We start from the raw sequence: 26349 nt of genomic DNA, 5'->3' as shown, positions 1-26349 counted from the left end.
GCGGAGGAGGGGCAGAGAGAGAGGGGAAACACAGAATCCGAAGCAGGCTCCAGGCTCTGAGCTGTCAGCACAGAGCCTGATGTGGGGCTTGAACTCGTGAATCACGAGATCATGATCTGAGCCGAAGTCGGGTGCTTCGCCGATTGAGCCACTCAGGCAACCCAATAATAGTAAAAACCTCTTAAAACATTTTAAGAAACAACCTAAATGCCCCTATTAATCCCATTTTGTAGTATGTGTTTATCATGTACAATTAGTCAATGAATAATCAGTCAAAAAAAATCAGCCATAAATCATTTACAGTTATCAGCCTTTGCCTGGTTATTTAACTGTTTTTGCTGTGATCAGGAAAGCAAAGTTTAATGAGCTTTTATTCCAGATGAGTTTATGCCATACGAATCTGTGCTTTGTTTTCTTCTCTCCCTACACTCTCTTCCTTGGCAATGTCTGGTAGCCACACGGCTTCAGCCCCTGTGAAGAGGCCGCCTAAGTCTGCATCTCCAGCCATGACTCTTTTTGGAGTTCCAGACTTGCATTTCCAACTGCCTTTTGAACATCTCCGCCTGGATGGCCCATCAGCATGGCAAACTCAGTATGTCCAAAAAAGGAACCGGCCTCTCCCAAGCCCATGCTCCCTGCTTCTGTTCATGGTCTGTTAATCTCAACCAGACACAGACCCTCGTAAGCCATCTTTGGTTCAGCCGTGTCTCCCCCGCCCACCGTCTGTGAAAACCTTACCAAGTCCTTTCCCTTTTTCCTGGCCAGGATTCCTCCCCATTGCGCCCAGCCCTGGCTCCCTCTTTTCCACCCTCCCCAGAGACCCTCCTCCACATCACACTGTTTTCCCTTTCTTGATGTGTTGCAGTTCTGCGTGTTTCAGTGTGTTCTGACTGGTCTTCTCAGTGTCCTGCTTATTCCTGCTCCCTTGAATGAATCCATCTTCCATTCAACTTGCCGTGTTCTGATTATGTTGCTCCCTTGCCCAGGATGCTGGCTCTCCTCTGGCTGTGGAGTAAGAAGGTGCTCAGGTTTGTCTGCAGTCTGGCCCCTCTTACCTGTTCTCAAGAACTCGGTGCGCTAGCAAATCTGAACGTTCCCTGTCACCAAACGTGTTCTGTTATTTTCCCGTGATTAAAACTGCCCTTGTGAAATTCATTCTGTTGGAAGTGCCCACTTTCCACCTTACAGATTTCCTTTTTAAGCTTAGTTCATATACGACTTCTCCCATAAACTCTGCCATGATCTGCCATAACACTTTCCCAGGACCTCCTTTTCCATTCCTCTCTTCCTCTTTAGAATGAGTTGAGTTTCAGTGAATGTTGATCTTCGGAAAGGTCTTTATTGCCCCATGTGGACTGGAGGCTTTTGTACCAAGAGAAAAACTGGCCTTGTTCTTACTGCCCAACCCTGTTTTTCAGTGCTAGTTTCATTTTTGCCATGACATGGATTTGCAAAATTTGCCTCCCAAAACGTAAAGTCTGGGTTTACTTATGGTGAGATATTTATTTATAACATTAAGCTTAGCAAATAAGAGATTAAAAACGTTAATGCATGTAGATTGCCCTCTTTCATTACCCCCTCCCTCCGAAGTAGTTAAAGCGGTGAACAAAATTCATCACTTTCTATAAAGTTTTTAGTGGTATTTTTTTGGAGATGAGATTTACCTAAACCGGTGTAATTGAAGTCTGCAGTCTTAAAATTAGGTTATTCTTACAGTACGTGCTCTTACTTCAGTTCTTTTGATGACTGATTATTTTTCCCCATATTTGAATTAGATGTATATAACCACAGAGGTAGCGATGATGGGGCCGGGGGTGTGCTTTCAGAACGGATGGGGAAGAGACTTAAAAGGTAAGGTGTCCTATAGAGCTGGAAAACATCTGTACGTCTGAGAGTTGAGCATTATGCGAGAGTCTGGCATATAGCAGGCGGGGGAATCATGTAGGAGCCTGTGTTACGGATCCCATCTGAACCTCTCAGACTGAACACAAGCCTCACTGGGGCCAAGAATTGAAGAACACAATAGGCAGAGTGATTTTTCCCTCCAGATTGCCTCAATGTATGTCCCACCTCCACCGCTGAGAGCCTTTGGCAAGATTTTTATTCTCCTTGTAGTTCAGTTTTCTAACCTCTAAAATGGAGAGATTAATTGTACCTTCCTCATAAATTTGCTGTGAAGTCTAAAGGAGATCGTCCACACCTGGCTTGCAGGCAGGGACCGCTAGTGTTAGCTGTCAGCATGGACAAAGGGCAGAGGGCTGTGTACCCTTAGGCGGTACATTGTAATAGGATAGATTTTCAGAGCATGAACAGTTTCCCTTCATCCAGGGAAAATAGTACTTTGACAGCCCGTAAAATTTTAGTTCTCTTAGCTTCGTTTTTTTTCTTTTGTTTTTTGAAGATTTTGTTTTTAAGTGCTCTCTACGCCCAACTCAGGACTCGAACTTACAACCCAGATATCAAGAGTTGCATGCTCTACCGACTGAGCCAGTCAGGCGCCCCTAGTTCTCTTAGCTTTGAATCCATGTTTTAAAATAATTCTGTTCAAAAAGGAAAAATTTTTTTAAAGTTTCCTGGTTCAACTTCATATTGAATACAAGTCTTCCAATGCCAGAAATAAATGTCTTCAGATTCCAAAGAGGTATCACAAACCTCTTCCTTCCTTTTATTCTCAGAGTGAAAAACAAATTTATGGTGTTTCTTATCTTAAGAACATCCTCAATCATGTATATTTTCATATCAAAAAGGAAAAAATAGTATTTAATTGTTTTGCTTATGTTTAAATAGGCTTTTCCCAGTGGGAAATTGAAATATTTAAAGCTGGCATCTCAAAGACATGGCAGATTAGGATCATACCTCAGAATTGTAAATGAGCATTTGCATTGTTTGTTTGTTTGTTTTTTTTTTCCGGGCAAATGCCTAGATTCTTCTGCTATCCTCAACCCCAAACCTTAGAGGAGTGCAGGGTCAAGTCTAGTCCTGCTTCTCCTGGGAAAGGACAGAGGACAACCAAGGAGTGTCATTTCAATCCCTGATAAACCTCATTTTGAGTTTTCTTGATAGACTTTAATGCATTTCTTTATCCTTAGAACTAGTACATCTAACATAAATCTGTTGGAACAGTTTTATCTTTTACAGATGTGACTTGGTCCATTCAGACTGCCATAACAACAGCAACAACAACAGCAAAACCAGATTGGGTAGTTTTTAAACCACAGAAATGTATTTCACAGTCCTGGAAGCTGAAAAGTCCCAGATCAAGGTGACCAGCAGGGCCTAGTGAGGGCCTTCTTCCTGGTTCATGGCCAGCTACTTTGCACTGTGTCTTCACATTGGTCAGAAGGGGCAGGGATCCCCCCAGAGTCACTGTTATAAGGCACTAACACTATTCCTGAGGGCTCCACCCTCATTACCTCTCAGCACCTCCCAAAGGCCCCTCCTGTTACCATCATCTTTGGGGGTTAGGATTTCAACATGAATCTGGGGTAAACACAGACATTCAGACCAAAGCAGTGTGCTTTATCTTAGAATAATCTTTCATATAAATCCTAGAATAAAAAAGCTGCCTTCTTAAAAGCTTTCACAGTGGTCATACCCACCCAAGGACCACAGTGGCTCACCGTTGCTTCCCTTTCATGTCCTACTTCCTCTGCGTAACTTTCAAGATTTCATCCTGTTTCCACCAAATGAACTTCACCATTTAAGTAGTTAAGTAGTGGAGCAGATCAATAAAATACCCCACAGTCACTTAACTGCTGTATTTGTTATGCTCTTACACTCTGCTTTTCTTCCTGTCACCTTTTCAAATCACATCTGTCCTTCAAAGATAAGCTTCAGTCTTATGTGTAGCTCAAAGCCTCATCCCCTCACTTTTTCTTTATCCTACACAAATACTTCCTTTTTTCAGGATTCTTTTTCTGTTTATTATTTATACGACTCAGTTTATTTGTTTTGTGTGTGCCTATTTTTTTTTTTCTTTGCAGTTAAGTCCTTTGAGACAGCTACCATAGCAGGCCTTTTTGTAGTTGCAGTATGGTAGGTGTGCCATAAATAACATTTTTTTAAATTCCTTTTTTAAAGTTTTTGTTTAAATTCCAATCAGTGCCATAAATATTTTTTAAGGCTGTTGATGACATCTAGATTAGAATGAGTGGCTATTAGTTGCTTTACCAACTGATTCATAGAAAAAAAGTGAGTTTACTAAAAGTATTATGAATAAGAGCATGTTAGGTGCATATTGAAAGCAAACAAAACAAGAACAGCAACATCAGAGTCTTTTTACACAAATATATATAAAATGCACTAGGAAAACAAAAGTACCAATTAAGAAATAGAGCATGAATATTATTTCAAAACTGGAAGAACTGGAAAAGCTATGTTACTTTTGAGGAATTTTATTCATTCATTTTTTTATTGAGAGAGAGTGAACAGGGAAGGGGCAGAGAGAGGAAGAGAGAGAGAATCCCAAGCAGGTTCCAGTGCAGAGCCCACCTTTGGGACTTGATGCCACAACCCTGGGATCATGCCTTTGCCGAAATCAAGAGTCAGACGCTCAACTGACCGAGCCACCCAGGTGCTCCATATTTAAGGAACTTTAAATTTTGATAATTCAGATATTTTAGGATAACTGTGTTTAAATATGAATACTGGCTGAAGACAGTTGTAGCTGCCAGATTTCATGAGATTAGAGAAATACCTTTTTTTACTGTTTTTAAGTTTTTATTTTAATTCCAGTTAACATACAGGGTTATGTTAGTTTCATGTGTACAATGTAGCAATTCACCAGTTCTACACGTCTCCCAGTGCTCATCAAGACAAGTGCCCTTCTTAATCCCGAGCCTTAGAGAAATACCTTTTTGTGTTTTCTACAGTCCAAATGAGAGGAGTCTTGGTATGTGCGTCAGTTACTAAATGCACTGTCCCCATATCAGTATTTGAATGAATTCATCCAGACCTTTGCAGGTTTCCTACAGGATTTCTCTTTCCCCAGAACCCCCCAGAACCTCTAGGAGTGCCGCCCCCCCCCCCCCCCCCCCCCCCCCCCCCCCCCCCCCGGCTCACAGGTTTCCTGTGACAATCTGGTTTTTCTGGGTATGCTTAGGCTCTGCCCTCCTAGTGTCTGCCTGCAGGGATGTGCTCTGGGGACTCACTCCTGGCCTTGCTTCCTCAGTTGCAAACCAGCATGCGGGGAAATGCTGCCCCTAGTTGAAGGTTGGGGAAGAACCTCCTACTTTGGTCTCTTCTCATTTCTTTTAAAAAAAAATTTTTTTTTTTAATGTTTATTTATTTTTGAGACAGAGAGAGACAGAGCATGAACGGGGGAGGGTCACAGAGAGAGGGAGACACAGAATCTGAAACAGGCTCCAGGCTCTGAGCTGTCAGCACAGAGCCCGACGCGGGGCTCGAACCCACGGACCGGGAGATCATGACCTGAGCTGAAGTCGGACGCTTAACCGACCGAGCCACCCAGGCGCCCCGGTCTCTTCTCATTTCAATGCCTCCCCCCATCCTCCCCCACTCACTTCCCCTCCTCCACCCCCCCTTCCCTTACCTCTACATAACCCCAGAATTCCAAGGAAAGCAGTTTAGAAGTGACCAGTACAGACAGATCCCACGTCGAGCCATAATCCCGCTGTGCAGTTTTGTTCTGCTCTGGGGTGTCTGGCTCATCCTGACCATTGCTGAGAAACTTCTTTCCCCTTTTTAATAAAAACCGCTCTTTCACCTAGTATTTCCATTTTGGGGAAGACTTAACTCCATTCATCAGATGATACAGGTAGAGAACCTTGAAGTCATCCTTGGCTCTTCCCGATTTCCACTTCCGCTTTGTTAGCAAATCACCTTGCTTTTCTGCCTTCAGAGTATGCCCCACTCTGCCAGCCTGGGCAGCCTCCTTTTCTGTTTCTCTGCTAGAAACTACAGCGGCCAGCTGGCCGCCTCTGTTTTCTCACTCTTTCTTCCCCGCAGCCTCATGTAGCGGTTTGGTATGCCTGCAGTATACCTGGCTCTACTGTCACATGACCCTGAGTGTGTTAATTAGCCTTTCTGGGACTCCGTTTCCCTCACAGTTAAATGAAGACCAGGATAATGATACTTTTTACCTCGTGTGGTTGTATCAGAGGAGTTCTTACACGCAAATCTCTTAGAACAGTGTGGGCAGATGGTCAGCATCTGGCAAACGTCAGCTAGTAGGTGATACTGAGGTTATTGCAGTTGCCATGTCTTATGCATCCAGAACTGAAACCGACCTTCTTGAAACATTGATCAGATATGTTTCCATTGGCTTTGTGTCCCTTTTAGAGCAGTATCCGAAGTCCTTACCATGGCTTGCTGAACCCTTCCTAATTTGCCCTTGCTCACTCTAGTCCAGCTGGCCTGCGATGGTTTTCCACTTGGCCCAGCCATTTCGGCCTTTGCTCTCATTTTCCCTCAGCCACAGTGCTCACCCACAGATATTTGCACAACCTACCACTCCCTTCATTTTAGTCTCTGCTCAGATGTGAGCTCCTCAGAGAGGTCTTCCTTGATTTCTGTTCTAGAAATCATCCTGTTTTCTGTGTCCTTTAACTTTATGAAAAGATAACTACCTAACATTATATCTGTTTGTTTATTGGTTATTTATTCACTACACTAAGTTCCATAATAAATGAAAACAAGGGACTCTGTTTTGTTCATCATTGTAGCCCCTCCCTACCAAGGCCTTTCAGGTACATAGTTGATGCTCAGGGGGTGTTTGCTATGGGATGGATGGGGTGGGGTGGTGGGTGGATGAACAAAGAAAGATTTTCCCCTTTGTTCTTTGCTCAAGATATGCTCAGGTTACCAGGTAGCTGGAGAGGCCTCAGTGAACTTTTTTTAAGATGAGATCACTTTAGAGAAGACTTCAGGTTGGGTGTTTTGGTTTTGTTTTGTTTTATTTATTTTGTGAGAGAGAGAGTGTGCATGCACTTGTAGTGGGGGCAGAGAGAGAGAATCACAAGCAGTCTTCCCGCTATCATCATGGAGCCCGCCTGACATGGGGCTTGATCTCACAAACCATGAGATCGTGGCCTGAACCGAAACCAAGAGTCGGACGCTTAACTGACCGAGTCCCGCAGGCACCCTGAATTTTGGTACCTTCTTATACTACTGTTCAAGGTCTGCTACCCATGCCTTTCCTAGCTGCTAGTGACAAGCAAATTATTTGGGTTTATTCAATCCACTGAGCTCATGCTGTTCTGCCTGTTACTACCAACCTCAAGTCCCAAGAGAAAGCATGTAAGTCTATCTGGAATCAGAAAAAATAGAGACGTATGGAATGTTTACCAAAAATTCTGCTTCTGAAAGAGCTGTAGGTCCAGGCTGTTTATGAAAATGTGATTTTTTTTTTTAAGCCTTCCGGTTTAAAATGCTTCCTAGTCTCTCAGAGATGGAACACTGAGTTACTTATTCACTAATCAGTTGAATATGAATTTTAAAAATTAGCATTTGCCATTTATCCTTTAAATAATGATGTAACTTAATTAGTGTGTAATAACTTTATACTAATTCATTGACATTAATACTGACCCTATTAAAAAAAAAATACTGACCCTATTGACTTCAATCCATGAAGAGATTGGAGAAGTGAAAGATTTCGGGAATAAGTGGTGACCATCTTTATTTTTGTTTTTTGCATAATTCCTGAGGTTTTTTGTTTTTAATCACTCTTTCTAATTTCAGTTGGTTACTGTGTACTACGGTCGTAGAACCTATGAGTTCTTTTAGTGCTTTTCTATTTTAGACCTCTCTTCACCTTCGTGTTTATTAACCCAACGGTCTTCTGAACTACATCTTGTTATAATCTGAGTGAAAAAACGACTTTCTTTCTGGTTTGAGGAGGAGTGAGTCACGTGCTAATTTTACACTTAGCCTTTTTTTTTTTTTTTTTTTTTTAAAGTCACTGACAAATGAGTTAATGTTTGGAGTTGAACTAAATTCAGAGACAGTGTCAGATTGGGTGTTTGGCCGTCAGACAGTAATAATGTAGGTGTTCTTTGGTTGAGCTCAGGGATGATAGAAGTCTCCCCTGGAGCAGAACAAAGACTCACTTGATCTTGATTATCAGTACGAATGAAGGCGCAAGTAGTTCCTGAATCCTTCTGACCTTTGGGGTTTTAAGCAGGGGCACATGGCTTGTAACAGCCAAGTGATACTCTCTGATTCTTCGATGTCAGTTCTTCCCTTCACCGTGAAGCAGATTTCCCCAGGCTTTGGATTACTCACCAACCTACCTTTGTAGTCTTTGTGTCAACGTAGAATATCTTCGCCTTTTCTTACCTACAAAATACGGTTTTTGTTTAGGAGAATGTAAGTGTAAAAGTAGTCCCAAATCAGAGATTTCTTTTATAAAATGTTTTCCTTTTTATTCATGTATGTATAGACTTTTAAAACCATCATCGTTATTATTACAGGCTATGGTTGCTTGTTATCCAGGCAACGGAACGGGTTATGTACGTCACGTTGATAATCCAAATGGAGATGGAAGATGTGTGACGTGTATATATTATCTTAATAAAGACTGGGATGCCAAGGTATGCAGCTTGCTTGACCGTTCTTTTTTTTTTTTTTTTTTTTTTCTCTTCTCATAGGTATTAAGACTCAGATTCCTCTTAGGTGAGACTGTCTTTCACACATGGAATAGTTTAAAATTTCTTAGATTTGTTTCAGTCTTGGGTATTAGGAGTGGATCTTTGTAAAGTGAAATCTAATAATATGTCTCAAAAAGTGGATTCCCTTGTTTTCAGATATTAGAGCATTCATCCAAATGTAACATTTTGTTGTTGTTGTTGTTGTTTTTTCTCTTTTAAGTAAGCTCTACTCCCAACGGGGGGCTCGAACTCACGACCCCGGGATCAAGAGTCGCATGCTCTACTGATGGAGCCAGCCAGGTGCCCCCCCAAATTTAACCGATACCAAAATGTATTTAATTAAAATATATACGTTTTAGTGGCTTTTATAAAAAACACTTCTGAGAACACTTGTTTCATAACGGCTTTTGAGGGAGATTATATATAAATATTGTGGGTTATTTCCTACTTCTTCTTGTTGCAGAGATACTGTCTGGCATTGAGTTATTGAATTGAATATTGGAGGCAGGATTCCTTCTCTCCTGATTATGGAAAAACTTGAAGTTTATCAGTGCTGACAAATCCTGTAAAACCTACTAGAGTTTACAGTACATTTAATTTTCTCTTGTTTTAAATATTTATTTCCTTATATTAGCCTGAGTTTCACTTGAGTTTAAATGATTGAAACCTCAGAAGTATGTCATGCTTTGTTACTGCTTTGTAGGTTGTTTAAACTAATTTTGGGTTGATTTTTTAAAATCTGTATTTACTTTTATTGAAGCAAAATATTCAAATAGAAAAATGAACACACTGTATATAATAGCCCTGTGGATTTTCAGAGGGAACACACCTGTATAGCCAGGGTAATTTTTTTTAATGTTTCTTCATTTTTGAGAGAGAGAGAGTGAGTGTGTTTGTGTGTGTGTGTGTGTGTGTGTGTGTGTGTGTGTGTGTGTGTGTGAGCGAGCGGGGGAAGGGCAGAGAGAGAGGGAGACAGAATCTGAAGCAAGCTCCAGGCTCTGAGCTGTCAGCACTGAGTCTGACATGGGCCTCGAACTCACGACCCATGAGATCATGACCTGAGTTGAAGTCGGATGCTTAACTGACTGAGCCACCCAAGTGCCCCAGTAATTTTTAAAAATCAAATAACCTTTAAACACTTCCCTCCCACAAACAAACATATACATAGAAATGGAAAGCACCAAGTCTTAATTATGTAAAAACCTAGTCCTATCCTAAATCATACCCTAAAACCTAAGGCATGCTCACAGTGTTGTTCCAGTAATCTTTCTGTGTTATACTGATTTAAAGATTTTCCTCTGGTTTTGCCCAAGTTCAAAATGAAGGTAAGTTTTACTGCTAAGTAGATGTTGAGGCATTACAATGTGCATGGTTTTTCTATTACAGCTTTCAAAGTTTAAAAGAAAGAAATTTGGTCATTCACCTTGAGCCCAACATACAAAACAGATTGATGTAACTTCGGTTAAAACTTAAAAAATATTTCTCCCCAATTCTGTGAATATCTTGACAGCTAGAAATATGTTTGAACAACTCCCAACTTCTGTATTTTGTTAGGTTCTTTCTAGGCTGATCTCCTTTTAATTTTGATATGACCTAGCCAAGGTCATTAATACGTAGTTTCTAAATTAGTACATAAGAAGAAAAAAGTCATTAGGATTTTTGTATATAGATCTAAAAGCTTCCATTGCAAGATTACACTGAGTACGTACAGCATGCCAGACATCATTCTGGATGCTGGAAATAGACCAGAAATAGAAATAGCCCTCATGGAGCTTGGAATCTAGTGGAAGGAACAGATGAGTACATTAACAATTGCTTATGCCCAGTGCAGGATAGACTGCTGTGGGACCACATAGGGGGCCACCTAATTCAGGGTTCGGGGAAGGTTTCCCACAGGGGGATTGGAAGCTTTAATTACCTGTTTTCAAATATTTTCAGCAGATCACCTGTGATATTCCCAGTGACTCCAGTCAAAGGGCAAGGGGAAGAAAGGATATGTTCTTGGTCACAGTCTAGAGATTCTTTAGATGTTTGCATGAGTGCCACAGGAATCCATCTGAAGAGAGCCTGAGGAAGGCAGGCCAGGGTACACAGTAGCTCAAATTTAACTTAAGGATGAGCCTGATAAACAGCTTGTCTACAGATTCTGGGCATAGGCTCAACCTCCTTGATGTCTTGATTAAGTATGAGTTGCTTTGAGTTTTAGAATCTACCTGCTTAGGAGTTCGGTTCTTCAAGGGTAAAGAGCTACTCAGTTGGGTGGGTTTTGCCTCACTTTAATTCCCCCCAGATTGTAAGTACCACAAGGACAGCATCTGTGTGCACTGTTCCCTCCTCTGTCCTGAGGGCCCGGCACAGGTCCCAGAACAGTAGACACTCGGTTGGTATGGGAATAAATAGGTGAGTCCATCTGATCCCAGATAGAGAAGGATGTGTATTTGGGTGAATAGTAATTATCCTTTCTGGATGGAATCCAGTGCTGTAAGCAGCTAGCCGTCAATGTGTGAGGCCCAGTCTTGCAAGGGAGAGCCCCCATTTCTAATAAAATGACCACAGTGATGATCATAAATGAGGACACTTTCTACTGATAGGTTGAATTCCTTAAGTAAGAGCCATTAAATTTGTGACTGTCCTGTTAATTACTGTTGAACGTTAAAATACAGTAAGCCCTTTATTTGACATACTTAACCATTTATAGTAATTGAAACGGACACATTTTTAAAGAATAGGCTAATTAAGCATATCATTAGCATACCTAAATCAGAAAGGTGTAATGACTAGTTTTTAAACCTTCCAAGTGTCATGTTTAAGCCTTTTGAATTCAGAATATTCATCTGTTTCACCAAATATTTACAAAAAAGTCCCTAAGAAAAATGAATTTTTCCTCTTATCATTGCATGTACTTGGAATCTCAGCTCCTTTTCATACCTTGTTAATTGGAATGTATTTGTGAATAATCCAGTTAAGAATTTTCATTCTGAAATGATCTCCCCCTGCCCCCCATCAATTTAATTTTATAGTATTCTTACTCTCATACTCAAATATTTGGCTCTTTTCCTTAGGTAAGTGGAGGTATACTTCGAATTTTTCCAGAAGGCAAAGCCCAGTTTGCTGACATTGAACCCAAATTTGATAGACTGCTGTTTTTCTGGTCTGACCGTCGCAACCCTCATGAAGTACAACCAGCATATGCTACAAGGTAGTATTGCTTTTAAGAAAAATTTGGAAAAGACTGTGGTAGAAGAGGAGGGGATAGATAGGATATACTTGAAAGTTTTCTGCTATCTTCCTGTTCTTGAGTAGTCTTTATCATAATGCTTCAGTCATAACTTTTAATTTGGATAATTTTATAGGATTTATTCCCAGTTCAGTGCCAAGCATTTGTGACTTTCTTTGCACAGCCACTTATGTTTAGGCTAAGAAATGGAAATACAGGCCATCTGTCTCCAGCCCTGTCTCCTTGTCTTATGCATCTCTAACTACTATCCATTCTGCAATTCTGTGATAGTCATTTGGGGGATAGAAGAATTCTACAGAGAAGGAAAAGGGCAGTTTTTTAAAAGAGAGTGAGGGAGGAAAAAGAGGGATAATGTAGAAAAATTTTACAAAACAGAAAAATCAGAAGCACTCAGAGTAGAAGTGAGGAGGAAAAAGTTGCCATGTGTGGGAGTTCACGTTAGCCAAGTAACTCTTCAGCTTTAATAGTAAGCATCTGTGAGCCTTATTATATATTCTTTCTGCCATTTTCCTACATTGAAATGTTAAGAGTATTAAAATGGAAGATGTTGCGGACCTCATTATAAATATTTATAGAAAAATAGCACTGTTTTTCAGATACTGACTTTTCATTACAGAAGGGACCTTGAGCATCATGGTAGTGAATTACCGGCATGCAGTGGGTAGGTGGGGGCAGAGGAGGCCTAGCCTCAGATGCAACAGGAGAAGAGCGGGCTTTACCTGGTGATGCTAGGCGTGGGCCAGCCCCAGTGCGGCTCCAATTCCAAAGACTTTGGTGTCATCTCTCTTTTTCCTTCTTTGCATTTTTTTTGTTTGAAGTGATCCCTATACCCAGCGACCTCCGAGGTCAACAGTTGCATGTTCTACCGACTAAGCCAGCCAGGTGCCCCTCTTTTCTTCCTTCTGAGCTGTGTTGACTTTAACCCTGATTCACACAGCTAGTAGCAAGCCTAGCAGTTTGTGGTATGAGATCCTAAGAAGCCACAGATGGAAACCAGGGGGGATCCTGTCCCATCAGATGATGTGCCCGTCCTGACTCTCCCATCTCTCCTGCTGGCACCCGGTGCCCGTCTCTGCTCCTGCTGCTTCTTTAAAACCCCTTTGACCTAGAAACGGCTTAATAGACCTTCCTTTTTATGGAATCTTGAGTATGGTCTGCTTGAATCGTTTCTAGATAAAGAGAGAGTGGGCATTGTTAGGTAGTAAATGCCAAACAGCTGTGGAGAGTAGATGCTACAGGACGTTGGAAGAGGGAGAGAGTGGCATTAATTGGAAAAGATGGACTAGATGAGCCAGGTGTCACAGTGAAGAGAGGAGCTCAGCTGGGCCCAGAATGACCAGAAGTGCAGAGTTAATGTGAGGAGAAGGACTCTTGAGTAGGTTGATGGGAGATCAGGGCAGAAGAATAGAATGGCGTGTGAGTTTCTAGCTGTGTTCTGGTGAGGACTATGGGCTAGAGAAGGGGTTGATCCAGATGGGAGGACTCCGATTACTAAGTAACTGAAAATTTGGGGCAATATCTGTGCACCTTTCCCATTGCCAAGGCCACTGGGAAAAATAGAAGAGGCTACCTGGTTAGAAGGGTGCTGGAGCTCTGGAAGGAGCAGAATCTGGAAGTCAGGAGGCCTCATTTTGACCTCCTTGTTGTCACTCAGCAGCTGAGTGATCTGTGAGCCTCACTTTGCCCAGTTGTCCAGACTCCCAGACTCTGACTCTCCTCTGCCTTTGACTCCTTCCTTGAGACGCCTACACGATTCAGTTCTCATTCAGTTCACATTCACGGGCTCTTCATTCGATCCGTGTTGCTCCCCCACCAGGGAGCCCTGGCCAGAATCTGCATGATGGTTTCACTGTTGTGTTCTAAGGAATTACCATGTATAGGGTGTTTTTACTTCCTGTGTGTGTGTGTGTGTGCACTTTCCCCATTATTGGTACCAGAAGCTGTAACTGTGCTCTGTAGTATTTGGTAAACCAGAGATTCTTCCTTTATTTGTGGAATGAGCTCTTCCAATTAAGTGAAGTTTTCAGAGGAATGGAGTTTAGCTAAATAAACTTGAAATGTTAAAACAGAGTGTAATTGTTTTGGTAAAAAATCCTGAAAACTCTTAGCATAATTTGAAGTCTTTCTTGATGGCTCCAGGTTATAAACTTGTAAACGTCCCTCAGTCTTTGCGGTAATTCAGCGACATCCTCAGAAGCGGTTCAAACTGTTAGCCCTCCTCCTCTCCACAGGACCCCAGGCCTGGGGTTCTGTTCTGCGGAACTTAATGCTATTGATAGTGTGCTTTTTCTGTAATAGCCAGTTCTTTTACCTTCTTATTATCTGTTTCCTATCTACTGTGGGCTTGCAAAACAGATAATCAAGCAGGTTAAGTAGGTGGTAAGAACATCATAAAAACTCATCAACTTGGCAACATCACTGTTAGGTGCTCTTGCCCTCTGCTATACTCTTGAGCATTGAGCTTCCTGGAGAGGTGGGTTGTTATCCTCTGAGATCATTCAACTTAGGCATTACTTTGGCATTACACGTTTTAATAGGCTGTTGGAAGAGCTTACCACTTTTTTTCTTCCCCCACCCCTCCCCCCCCACCCCCCGGTGTGATCATTCTTAACCCTATTCTAAATTTTCTTGTAGGTACGCAATAACTGTTTGGTATTTTGATGCAGATGAGAGAGCGCGAGCTAAAGTAAAATATCTAACAGGTAAACATTATTTGGGGCCAGGGTCTACCACAGGGAAAGCGCCCGCAGTCAGGCGGTGCTGTCCGTGAGTGTGAGCGCAGACACAGCCTTTATCAATACCACGAAGACTTGCTCATTTCTGTCAGATTCCTTAATTCCCTTAGGTAAAAGAGGACTTCTCTGAAGCTCTCTTCATTGTTATCATTAACCAACAAAATTAGTCAAAGATTAGGAAAGTTTGAGGCAAGAAACCTTCAGAAAATTACTCAAACACAAGCTGAGTTTTTCTGTGATTATATCCCTTTCAATCGCAGGCTGCCAAACACTTTTGATAACTGCCATCTGGCTTCCTCTCATGCTCCTTTTAGTAGGAAGTTCATAAGTATGCTTTCCTTTTTATTTTTTACTTTTTTTTTAAAGTTTATTTATTTATTTTCAGAGAGAGAGAGAGAGAGAGAGAGAGAGAGACAGACAGACAGAGAATCCCAAGTAGGCTCCGCACTGTTAGCACAGAGCCCGACACGGGGCTCCAACCCACAATGAGATCATGACCTGAGCCGAAACCAAGAGCTGGATGCTTAACCGACTGAGCCATCCAGGCGCCCAGTACCCTTTCCTTTTTAAAAGTACATGCTCTAACGAATACGTAAAGAATCCAGGTTTTCCACATTGAATGTGAATTTGTGAAGAACATTAATACAAAGGAGATGAATTGAAATGCTGAAACCATTAAGTGAGGCGTGCTGAGTCTGTACCTGCCAGTGGGGTCCATGGACCAAACACACTTGCACCAGATCTGAAGATCCTTCGGCGTGCTGGCCTCCCCCGCCGTCCCCTACCACGGACTCTCTCCCAGGAGAAGTGGGTCTTTTCTAACAGATGGACCACTTCCTTCTTTAACCCTACCCTATATCTCCAAAGGCTGCTCAGTGCTCACATTACTGATTAGCTGTATTTTCATGAGCCGTCGATAATCCCACATCAACCTTTTATAAAACTATAAAATTGGGGGCGCCTGGGTGGCCTCAGTTGGTTAAGTGTCTGAGTTTGGCTCAGCTCATGATCTCATAACTTCTGAGTTCAAGCCCCGTATCAGGCTCTGCGCTGACACCTCAGAGCCTGGAATCTGCTTCAGATTCTGTGTCTCCTCCTCTCTCTCTGCCCCTCCCCTGCTCACACTCTGTCTCTCTCTCAAAGATAAATAAAACATTAAAAAAAATTTTTTTTAACCCTATAATTGGATGTTTGTGCTTTTAAGTTCTTATTTGTGGCAGAACCCTAGTGGTGAGCTTTCAGTGACAACACACTGCTATTTTGTAGCAATTCACATTGCTTTTGAAGTGAAAAGGAGATAAAATCATGATCGCTGTAGAGAATGGCTTTTCCTTTTGAAGGTTTACTAGTTCAGAGTGATGCATCAGTTACAACAGTGCTGCCGGTAGATTTTAAGAGTGAGTGTGTGATCGTTTTCAGGGGATGTATGTTTGCAAAGCTGAGGCATGGTGCACACTGTTAGCTCAGTGGGAAGCAGTAACAGAAGCTATCTGGTGCTTAATGAATGAATAATAATTGTTGTGTGTTTTTTTTTTTTTTTTTTTTTTGCCTTGCAGGCGAAAAAGGTGTGAGGGTTGAACTCAATAAGCCTTCTGATTCAATCAGTAAAGACGTCTTATAGAGCCTTTGATCCAGCAATACCCCCCTTCACCTACAGTAATTGTTGACACGATTTGTTAACTTGTGAATACAAATAAGTGGGATAAAGACAAATAGACAACCAGTTGGCATTTTAATAAGGAAACAGAAACAACTTCTTTGTGTTGCATCAGAAGGAAGATCTGGACTGCGTGACTTTGTACTGCATGATCGACTCCAAACCTGTGATTGCTAATGGGAAGAGTATAAGCCACCAGCTGACAATGGTATTGACATCTGGACATGAAATAAGTGCCCTCGGTAGAATTTTTTCATTCTTAATATTTTGCCAGATCTGTCATCTAGATGAGTTCATTTCATCGCTCCCTTTTTTATATAGTCAAGTTTGAATTTGAAGTAATTTTTGTATGATCAGGTACAATATATCAAAACTGAATTGAGAAAAAATTACAGTATTATTCCCCAAAATAGCATCGATCTATTTTTGTAAACTTCTTCGTACTATTAAATTTTGCCCTAAAAGACCTCTCATAATGATTGTTGCCAGTGACTGATGATTCCTTTCATTTTCTTTTTACCTAACGTAAGAAAAGGAGCACTTTACTCACCAACTAAAAAATCAGATTGTTTTGTAGTCCCGTCTTGTACACTAATTTGAACTCTTAAAAATTGCTGCTGTCGTTTTTTTGACATTGTTAATGGAACATAACAGTACAAACCATCACCATTTACTACTACAAATAACTTTCAGTTCACATTTTATAAGAAAAAATACCCAGAAGGCTTTATTTTTTAAGTTAGAATTTTTACAAGACTAAAGTGACTGGCACTAAATGAACTTGATCTGCCCTCCGCATCAAGTTCCCGAGATAAAGGGCTTTCTCACGCTTTCAGGTATATTCTGTAGATGTAGAAGGTAACGTCCCCTTCCTAAGAGCTCTCCTTCCCAGCCAGTCAGTCGTACTTCCAATTTTGCTGTTATGTTTTCCTCCTCCTGCGACCCACATGATGTGCAGATCAGAACCTTGCTTCTGTCGGATGGCGTCGGGGCGGGGGCGGGCGGACAGAGCGCCAGGGCTGAGCCGAGGTAGCGCAGACCAGTGCTGAGGCAGGTATTCCCTAGGCATGATACCCGCCTCCTTGTCAGTACTGAAAGGTGTGTGTTTAGCTTAAAAAAAGAAGTGGAAAACCAGATGATTTTTTCTGTTTTATGATTTTTCTTTTACTTTTCAGAAGAGGGAATATTACAGTATCACACAAGGCCTCCCAGACTTCTGTTTTTTGATATATGAACTGGGATGGATACATAAGACTTCATTTTCCTGGGCTAGTCTTTAGCAGAGCCCAGAGGGTGGTATCCGTATTTAACGTGTATTAGGGTCTACACCTTGCCCACTTCAGTTTTTTATCTCTGTCCTTAATCTTTGCCAAAATGTGTGTACAGAAATATTTCTGTATATTTCAACTTATGACAGTTTTAGTATCTGCATAGTTTGTATTCAATTAGAGACCTTTTCTATGGAAAGCTCAGTAATTTTTATTAAAAGATTGCTATTCATGTAAAACATGAAAAAAAAAAATCTAGTGAGACCAACAGTGTGGACTTAGGGTGGGGTTAAATATTCAGTATCGTGATCTCACTTAGAACTTGCAGGAGAAAATTAGACTTATGGTTGTTTTTCCTTGCCCGTGTTCAGTTTTGTTCCACTTCCTCTCTCTGTTCCAGATAATGCAATGTAACATCTCTCTAGTAAGTGCCTCTGCCAGCCGGACCTGGGAGAGCAAGCTGTCTTTGCCATCTGGTCTGCGTGCGGCACGCTGCACTCGGCCTTGACTCAGAAACGCTGTCATGTTTAGGTCTAGTGGAGACTGTTCTGTTGATGGGGGGAGGGGGGGTTGTGTGATTGTCAGGGTGGGAGCCCCTGTGTCATTCACATGTGTGTCTCTGCAGTTGTGCAAAGTGTCAGATTCTACTCTATGTGGGTTGTGCTTTCCAGGCAGGTCTTGACATTTGTACTTTTCGGAAAATTTTATCTAATTCCTTGGAGATCATTGTGAAAGGATCAAGGAATCCAGGAGAGCCATTTCTTTAATATCCATTTAAAACCTGTTCGTTTCATGTTAGCGGGACCGTTAACTTGTCACCAAACAGGACTCTGTTTAAGACAAAATTTAAAACTACTTGTGGCCTATATATGTTTAATCCTAGTTAAAGACAAAGCTTCTAATGCTGTTTTTCATTGAATACATTAACCGGCTGTAAAACACAGACCTTTATCAACAGCAGGCAAAGAATTTCAGGATTCATATACAGATAGACGGGAAAGTCATGTCATTTGAAAAGCAGTGTTCCATTACGAAAGAGCTCTCAAGTTGCTTGTAAAGCTAATCTAATTAAAAAGATGTATAAATGTTCTTGAAAAATTATGGTTGTTATTTCCAGCTGTCTTTTTTTTTTTTCTTTTGGTTTTTAAATCTTTTATCCTACACGGACAGTCTTAATGGGCCCTTCTATCAGATAATGTGCTTTTCTATCACACATCTCTGGCTCAGTCCAGAATGTCTGGGATGACTTTTTATAAATGATAATGAGGGAAAGAGAGACAACAGTAAACACAGGAGTCTAACAATCCTAGAGACGTCCTGGGGGTGATTGGCCTGTCCATGGGATCCATGAGCTCTCCGTTTGGATTCTCAGCAATTGGATTCTTGCCCTTTCAGTAGAGTTTTTAAAACTACCCTAACACCAGGGCTGCTGAGCATTCTGTATCACCCACTCTGCAACAAACAAGAAGGGGCATCGGGCATAGATCTATAATTGTCACAGGTGTCCTATCTATGTGTGCACAAAAGTTTACTTTGTGTGGTCGTGGACTAAAATATAAGAGCTCTTGTCATGTGAGATCAATAGACACGTTCCTTTATCTCTTATCTAAGAAACTTTTAGTGTGGTGTTCTCGTTATTTTCCAGCCTCTCTCTTGGGGCATTTGGATAACTGTACTGAAAGCTGGGTGGATGAAAGGAGAGGGCAGATGAGTCCGAGACGAAGACTAATTAAATTAGGTAGTGTTGTGAAAAGAGCACAGGACTGACAAATCTCTCTTCAGTTCTGGCCCAGGAACTTAATTATGTGATCGCTGGGGACTTCTTCATCTGAAAATAAACACAGTAGCTCCGGACCTGCAGAGCTGTGTGAGACCTAATGAAGTACAGATGATTTCCCAAGGTGCACATGGCCCAAGGATGGAGAGCTCCGCTGTGGCTGTAGACTCCGATGGTCAGTGTTTGTACCGTACATTTAATAATGGACTTGTAGACTGGAGTTTCTCTGTTAGTTTATAACCACTCAGGAGTAAATGCCCAGTCTCCACTACCAACCACATCTGAAGTCAGGAATATGTTCCCCAAATTCTGCTGTTGGTTTTAATGCATATTCTTTTCCTGATCCACCAGCAAGTAAATTTCACTTGAAATAGGGCAAGTGCCCAAGGATAAACCATTGGACCAGTGATGTGGGTGAAGGGCCTGGCCTCAGGAGCTGGAAAAAGTTTTGTAAGGAGAAAACAAGAAGAAACCACTTTCCAAGACAGGTGGAGCCCTAACAGCTGCCAGCAGCCAAAGCGCCTTCTATCGAACGGGTGATCTTTTAACTCTGAACAAGGTGTAAAGTTTATTAGATAGGGCGTTACTGGATCAGGTCTTTTCATTGGGATTAGGACCTGTCCTGCCAAAGTTAATTACTGTTATTATCGAGTTCTATAAAATCCCTCTACATTTTTTTCCCTCAGAACCAGCAGAGTAGGCCGAGCAAACCTCATCTCCGTTTAGAATTGCAACAGGATAGCGCAGTGATTGGCTCACAGTCACGGAGCTAGTAAGCGGTAGTGAGCATCGGCTTTCCTTTCCTTGTGTAACTTTTTAAAAATTATTTTTTAAGTAATCTCTGCACCCAGCGTGGGGCTCAAACTCCCAACCCCAAGATCAAAAGTGACATGCTGTACTGACTGAGCTGTCCAGGCGCCCCTGTTTTCATAGTCAAAGCTATACATGTACATGTAGCCAAGTCAACTTGTTCTGTAAGGGTTTTTAAGGAAAACAGCCCCTCCTGTTCTTCATCTGAGAATTTAACTCTTACATGACTCTTTGGGTTTAATTAGTGGCCAGAAGAGGTCTAAGTAACATAATCCCATTGCTCCATGTTGGATCTTCAGTGTGTGAGACCTTACGTACTGACTGGTTCCCCACATGAAAGATAAAAATGTAGGTTCCTGTCCGGCCTCCCTCACCATCCCTGCCAAACATGTACAGCACACCTCCATATCCCCCCCATCTTCCTTTTGTAATTCTGTCGTAACCTAGATCAGGTTGATAGTCAAGACTACTGGTGACATTCAGAGCATGGTTTACATGGAGGAAATTGTGATGACTTTTCTTCCAGTTTTTGCTTTTATCCTGATGCCCTGATTTTTCATACTTTTCCTGTGGCTTCTAGCCTGCAGCAGTCCGGAGCGGCTGTCCTCTCTGCCTGGTAGACAGCCGTCTTCCTGAGGTCTCCTTTCCCCATTGTTCTGGAGACCCCCTCCACCACTCTCTGTTGGGTCTCCTGTTTCCTGGATCCCTTCCTCGGCTGATTTCCTCGGTCTGGTGGAGCATGTCCTTCACACGTCTTCCTGGGAAAGAGTATGTGGGTGGTATATTTCCCAAGACCAGTGTCTTTATTTTGCCCTCACGCTTCGTTGGTAACTAGAATGGAGCTTACCATTCGAGTTGGGAAATCATTTTCCTTCAGCGTTTTGAAGGCATTGCCTCACTGGTTTTAGGTTCCAGTGTGGTTGCAGAGAAATCCAAGGCTGTTCCTACTCCTCACTCTTTATATGTAGCCTGCGTGTCCTCTGTGGAAGCTCCTGGAATGATTCTTTGCCCCCGGGTCTCTGTAGTGTTACAGCATGCTTCAGCACGATCCTCTTAGCCAGTGTAGCAGGCACGCAGACTGTACCTTCACGCCCCACATTTGAGGATGTTTTCTTAAACTATGAGATTATTTCTCCTCTCCGTTGTCTTGCTTTCTGGAACTTCTGTTGTCCAGACAGTGCATCGACTGGTTTGTGCATATTGCTCTTAGTTACCGTGTGTCTTTGTCCTTTACTTGTTTTACATCTCTTTTCCAGTTACGCCAAGTGAGGATTTGGTGTTAATTTCCAAGAGCTCTCTTTTCTTCTCTTAATGTGTGTGTGTGTGTGTGTGTGTGTGTGTGTGTAGGATACAACAACCTGTTCTATTTAATAGATACAGTATTTAACCTTACTTTGTGTTTAATTTTTCTCTTTCACGTTGTAAGTTTTGCTCAGATGTCATAATTCTTGTGCGTTCATATTTAAGGGGAGGTAGCTGGGCTTCTGGTTTTCCAAGAAATATTGGCAGCTGCCTAAATCTGAATCTCTTTCATAATCTTCCCAAGACCATACAGACAAGGAGAACCAAGTAAGTTCCCTATAACGCATACCTGCAGTGTAAGTGTGAGACACAGACAGAAGTTCAGCTTTCAGGAAAGCAGAGAAATAAGCATCCGAGGCCAGCATCAGGACCCATGTGAAGGCAGAGTCAGGTGGAAACTGTATGATAAGGGGACGAGCGCAAGAGGGGCCGAGTGGTGGCAGTACACGGGGGGAAAAGGCAGGGACCCCACCACGAGTGATGGAAATACAGTCCCAGCTGATGATGGTTCAACTTAAATGATTTTTGACTTTACAGGGGTGCAAAAACAATGCACATTCAGTAGAAACTGTACTTCGAATTTTGAATTTGGATCTTTTCCCAGGCCGGCAATATGAGGTACATACTCTCATGATGCCGGATGACGGCAGCGGCTTCAGCTCCCGGGCAGCCATGCAATCACAAGGGTCGACAACACACTTCATACCATTCTGCACCCACACAGCCATCCGTTCAGCACAGCATTCAGCTGATTACATGAAACAGTCAACACTTTATTATAAAATAGGCTATGGGGTGCTTGGGTGGCTCAGTCAGCTAAGCATCTGACTTTGGCTCAGGCTGTGATCTCATGGTTTATGAGTTCGAGCCCCAAATTGGGCTCTGCGCTGATGGTACACAGCCTGCTTGGGATTCTCTCTGTCCCTCTCTCTCTGCCCCTTCTCTGCTCTCTCTCTGCCTCAAAAATAAATACATTTAAAAATTAAATTAAATAGGCTGTGTGTTAGAGGACTCTGCCCAACCACAGGCTAACATAATTGTCCTGAGCCCGTCTAAGGAAGGCTGGGCTGAGCTAGGATGTGGGGTAGGTTAGGTGTATTAAATGCATCTTCAGCTTATGATGGGTTTGTTCCACTATAACTTGGGGAGGATCTCTGTACTGCTAAATCTGACACCAGTTCACCAGAGCACTGGCCACTGGGTCATCAAGAAGTTTGAAAGTTCATGAGATTGCAGGTGGCTGTTTGGGGAAAGTATTGTTTGTTGGAGGAGGGGCTGGATGGTAAAGTGCAAGAAGGAAGCGGGGGGAGGGGTGGGGGGGTATGGGCAGGGGGAAATCACAGAATCAGAAGAGAACCACCCTCCCAGCTCAAATAGCAAAGTGTTCCCTCTGAGGAATACTGTACCAATAGAACACTCTGGAATCATACCCAGTAAGCCGCACAGACCCCTCATGTCTGCCTAGATAGAGCCAATTTTCTGCAAGTCAAGAGAAAGAATGCCTTTCAAAATGAGCAGAAAAAGGAAGACAACATTTGTAAACACTGCCACAGGAAGAAGACAAAATGAGAGTCAATTCCAGCTGATGAAAAGCCCCTCCTCAACCAGAAGGCAGAGAAAACCACAAGAGCCAGGCTGAGTCAAATATCCTTACCCAGGACTTTGCAGAAATTAAACTTCACGCCGGAACTTGAACATTCAAAATGTCAGCACAGAAATGAAACAAAAAAAGAAAACCTTCAACGACCTGTAAAAAAATGAAAAAGACAAAATCATCTCATGATTAAAAGGTGAACAAGGAAGAACAGATTCAGGGAAGGGCGGTGAAGAAAAGTAGGAGAGCAGGCAAGGGTACACAGCAGAAGTTACACAGAGGAAGCAGAACAGGTGCACACAAGTGTGCATCGTGGGGCGCTCACACAGTGACGAGAACGGACGGGCTACTGATACACAGCCTCCCCTTGTAGATCGAATGGAGGTAACTGGATATCTGGCATTAGGATGCAACTGAACAAGTGTGGGTGGGTCTATCTTCATAAATGAGTTCCCGGAAACCATTTATACCTGTGTAGGTACACACATTTATATACTGAATTTTTTTTTTTTTTTTGAACATTTTAAGTAATGTCTCCACCCAACATGGGACTCATCCCTGAGATCAAGAGCTCTACAGACTGAGCCAGCCAGGCGCTCCTCTATTGTTATTTTAAATGTATACCAATACATAAAAAGAATCCTGTGAGGAATCTTGTAAGAACAACAATAAAACAAATACCCTCCCCATTTCTTTCGTATAAATGCAGATTTTCATACGTTTCGTTTGTAAGGAATATTTAGTTTGTAAACAGTGCTGCTAACCTGGAATGATTTGCATCTCTTAAGAGTATTCTAGCTTGAAAATGCACAAACTTTGGTTCTTCGGAAAGAGTCCGTGTTCATGAAGGGATTATTGAAAAAGCACATAAAAACGAACTTGAGAAATGTCTAACTTAACACCACTTAACACCAAGAATCTGAGAGGCTCCTCTTTGTTCTTTTGGACCGCTGATGTAGGGTCAAGCGACATTATATGTGTCCCAGGAAGCTTCCAGACTAATCTATGATACGGAGCAAAGTGCTAGATGTCAGACAGACTCAAAGGAACAGCACTGTAATTTCAGAAATAGTAGGAAAATATAGGTCTTGCCTTGTCTGGAAGGTTTCCTGTTCTGAATTATTACCGTTAGGCCCTATATGTGGGTTCCGGGTGTCTTTCTGGCAGAAGACTGTTCTGTTAGTGTGTCCAGTGAAAGGCGAACTGAAAACAAGGTTGGGGAGGTGAGGGTGCCTTGTGCATCAGCCCTTGTTTGTTTGAACAAGCACACATTCTTGGCCTGCCGTTCCCTTCTCACAGGACTTGAGATCATAACCTGTCCTTTCCTTTCTATGAATCAGAACTGGCAGCTATCATGCCAGTTGCTGGCAAGTTTTCTCCATTTCCTTTGGCTTCACCTTCAGTTTTTCAGATACTGAACTTCCCAGGAGCGCCCCCTGGTGTTCAATAAACGAGAGGTAAATTTGGCAAGGGTAATTCCAGCACAGAAACAAGCCAATGGCAGCTGGTTTCTGTACTACAGTATACAACACAGTGAGCCTTAATGATGATGTGGTTCCAGAGTCATTTAAGAAGAGCAAGTCTTTTGCTCTTCATTTCAAAAGACAGGTGATGATGAAGTATGATACATAACAACATTCTGGGGGAATGTCAGAAAAGCGCTAATTACGTGACGTCCTTTTCTGTTAATTTTAACTCCCTGGGCAATTTAACCCGTAATGATAACTGTCACATTAGAGTTTCACTTCACTAGTCAACAACAACTACAACAAATTGCTAAAAAACCAAGACAAAGAATAACAGGAAACCCTTGCTCTTCAGTAGGAATTAAACTACAGAGAGCTCAGCTTTTTTCTCCAAACAACCCAATGAGAGGAGGTCCTGCATGTGCCCCGGGTGCAGGATCCCAGGGAGGTAGCAAGTCTGTAAGAAGATACAGCAGCTATTCCACTTTGACATTGAAATTGACTTAAAAATCCTACGAAGTCCGAAAACATACAAGCTCAGTGCTTTAGGACAATGGGACAGCATAAGACGCTCGCTCTTGTGTCTTCCACTTAGATACACATTTATAGTCTAAAAAGCTAGACAGGACTTTCCAGATTTGAAGTCAGGTTTGCTAGATAATGAATAGCCCTGGCTCTAAGAAAACACAGAGTTTTTATAAAGTCTACTCCCCTCCCCCCAACCCCCCCGCAACCCATGTCCCCAGAACGAAGGGTGATAGCATTTAAAGGTGGACCCAGAATTTCCAGCTGGTATTAGGGTAGGAAGTTTGCTTTTTTTAAGGGATAAAAAAACGAAACCAACAGAACAGAAAATTGTTACAAATGACTCAGAGTTGGGGGTAACAGAATTCTTAAGGTAACATTTTTTCTCAAAAGTTTTAATGCAAATTGAAGGCTATTTAATTTCCAAATTTAAAATTAACTTCCCTTTTCTTGCCAGCCAACAGTCTTCCATCATCCCTTAAACCTGACCACCTCTTGATTTTACCAGCTGGCTCTTTCTCGGCCCATCCCTCTCTCATCCCGGCCAGTGCCCTTCCTCTGCCCATTGATGTTGCCCCCGGAGAATCCATCTGAACGCTTCTCAAACGTCCTTGACTCTCTGGCTTACAAATCTTTCCAAGCCCCCCGCCCCTCCTGAATCAAAAGATGTGTACTCTCAGGGGCCACACGAAGTGGAGAAAGTGACAGACCGGGTCTCCACCCCCGAAACTCTATTCAGCTAGGTCTGTCTGCCGTCCTTCTGCCGTTTTACCCCTCACATCTTACTCTGTTCATTCGGAACAGCTTACTTCTGCCAGAACAGTGTGGTGGTCTGTCTCCACCGCCTTTCTGGTGCCCCTTCGCTCTGCTCGGCCCTTTCCACCCTTCCTTACCCGGCTAGCTTGACTCACCCTAGAAGACCCAGCTTGGATGTGGTCTCATCCAGGAAACATCCCCCCGAAGTCCTGACGTCCCCACAGCACCCAGCAGAGCACTTTCTGTGTTCAAATTAATCCGCTCTCGTCTCATTCCCCAACCAGGCTGTAAAACTTACAGACATGGGGCATTTTACCTCGTTGCCCCAGAACCTTGTACAGTTTTGAGTCAAAAAAAATGCTTACCTGCACATAATTTGCCAAATGAAGAGAAAATGATCCTCTACGCAAGCATATAACGGCATACACGCAACATAATACACATATTTGAAGTCCTTTATCTGTAAATATTAAGTACTATTTTTTAACTTCATACTTAAGAAATATCAAAACTTGTCAACACTTCACCAGACAAGCTAAAATGAAAAGGAATAATAGATAATAGTTAAGGTATTAGCTATTAATAGATAATAGATGGTAATAGATAATAGTT

General features: G+C 42.2%; 1 protein-coding gene and 1 long non-coding RNA gene across 5 annotated transcripts in view; one reads left to right on the top strand and one right to left on the bottom strand.

Annotated features, from left to right (window-relative positions):
• The window catches only part of EGLN1 (egl-9 family hypoxia inducible factor 1), a 59049-nt gene extending 40441 nt beyond the window's left edge, over nt 1-18608 (top strand). Inside the window, exons 2-5 of one of the 3 annotated variants that reach the window (XM_058696139.1) lie at nt 8433-8552; nt 11672-11808; nt 14482-14549; nt 16139-18608. In XM_058696139.1, coding sequence (XP_058552122.1) covers nt 8433-8552; nt 11672-11808; nt 14482-14549; nt 16139-16203 — 390 coding nt within the window. In that variant the 3' untranslated portion in view covers nt 16204-18608. The remainder of the gene's footprint in view (nt 1-8432; nt 8553-11671; nt 11809-14481; nt 14550-16138) is intronic. The other 2 variants (XM_058696141.1, XM_058696140.1) reach the window with 2 other exon arrangements.
• Nucleotides 16298-26090, bottom strand: LOC131492524 (uncharacterized). Of its 2 annotated transcripts, XR_009252090.1 has the most exons (3): nt 25893-26090; nt 23051-23143; nt 16298-17349 (listed from the first exon to the last, which is right to left on the bottom strand). It is a non-coding gene; the product is annotated as an uncharacterized LOC131492524 (long non-coding RNA). The 2 variants fall into 2 exon arrangements; XR_009252089.1 differs by lacking the exon at nt 25893-26090 and having other exon boundaries at nt 23051-25159.
• Nucleotides 26091-26349: the final 259 nt, after the last annotated feature.

Source organism: Neofelis nebulosa, chromosome 13 (assembly GCF_028018385.1).
Source record: "Neofelis nebulosa isolate mNeoNeb1 chromosome 13, mNeoNeb1.pri, whole genome shotgun sequence".
Taxonomy (NCBI): Eukaryota; Metazoa; Chordata; class Mammalia; order Carnivora; family Felidae; genus Neofelis; species Neofelis nebulosa.
This window is presented reverse-complemented; position numbering and strand designations above follow the sequence as displayed.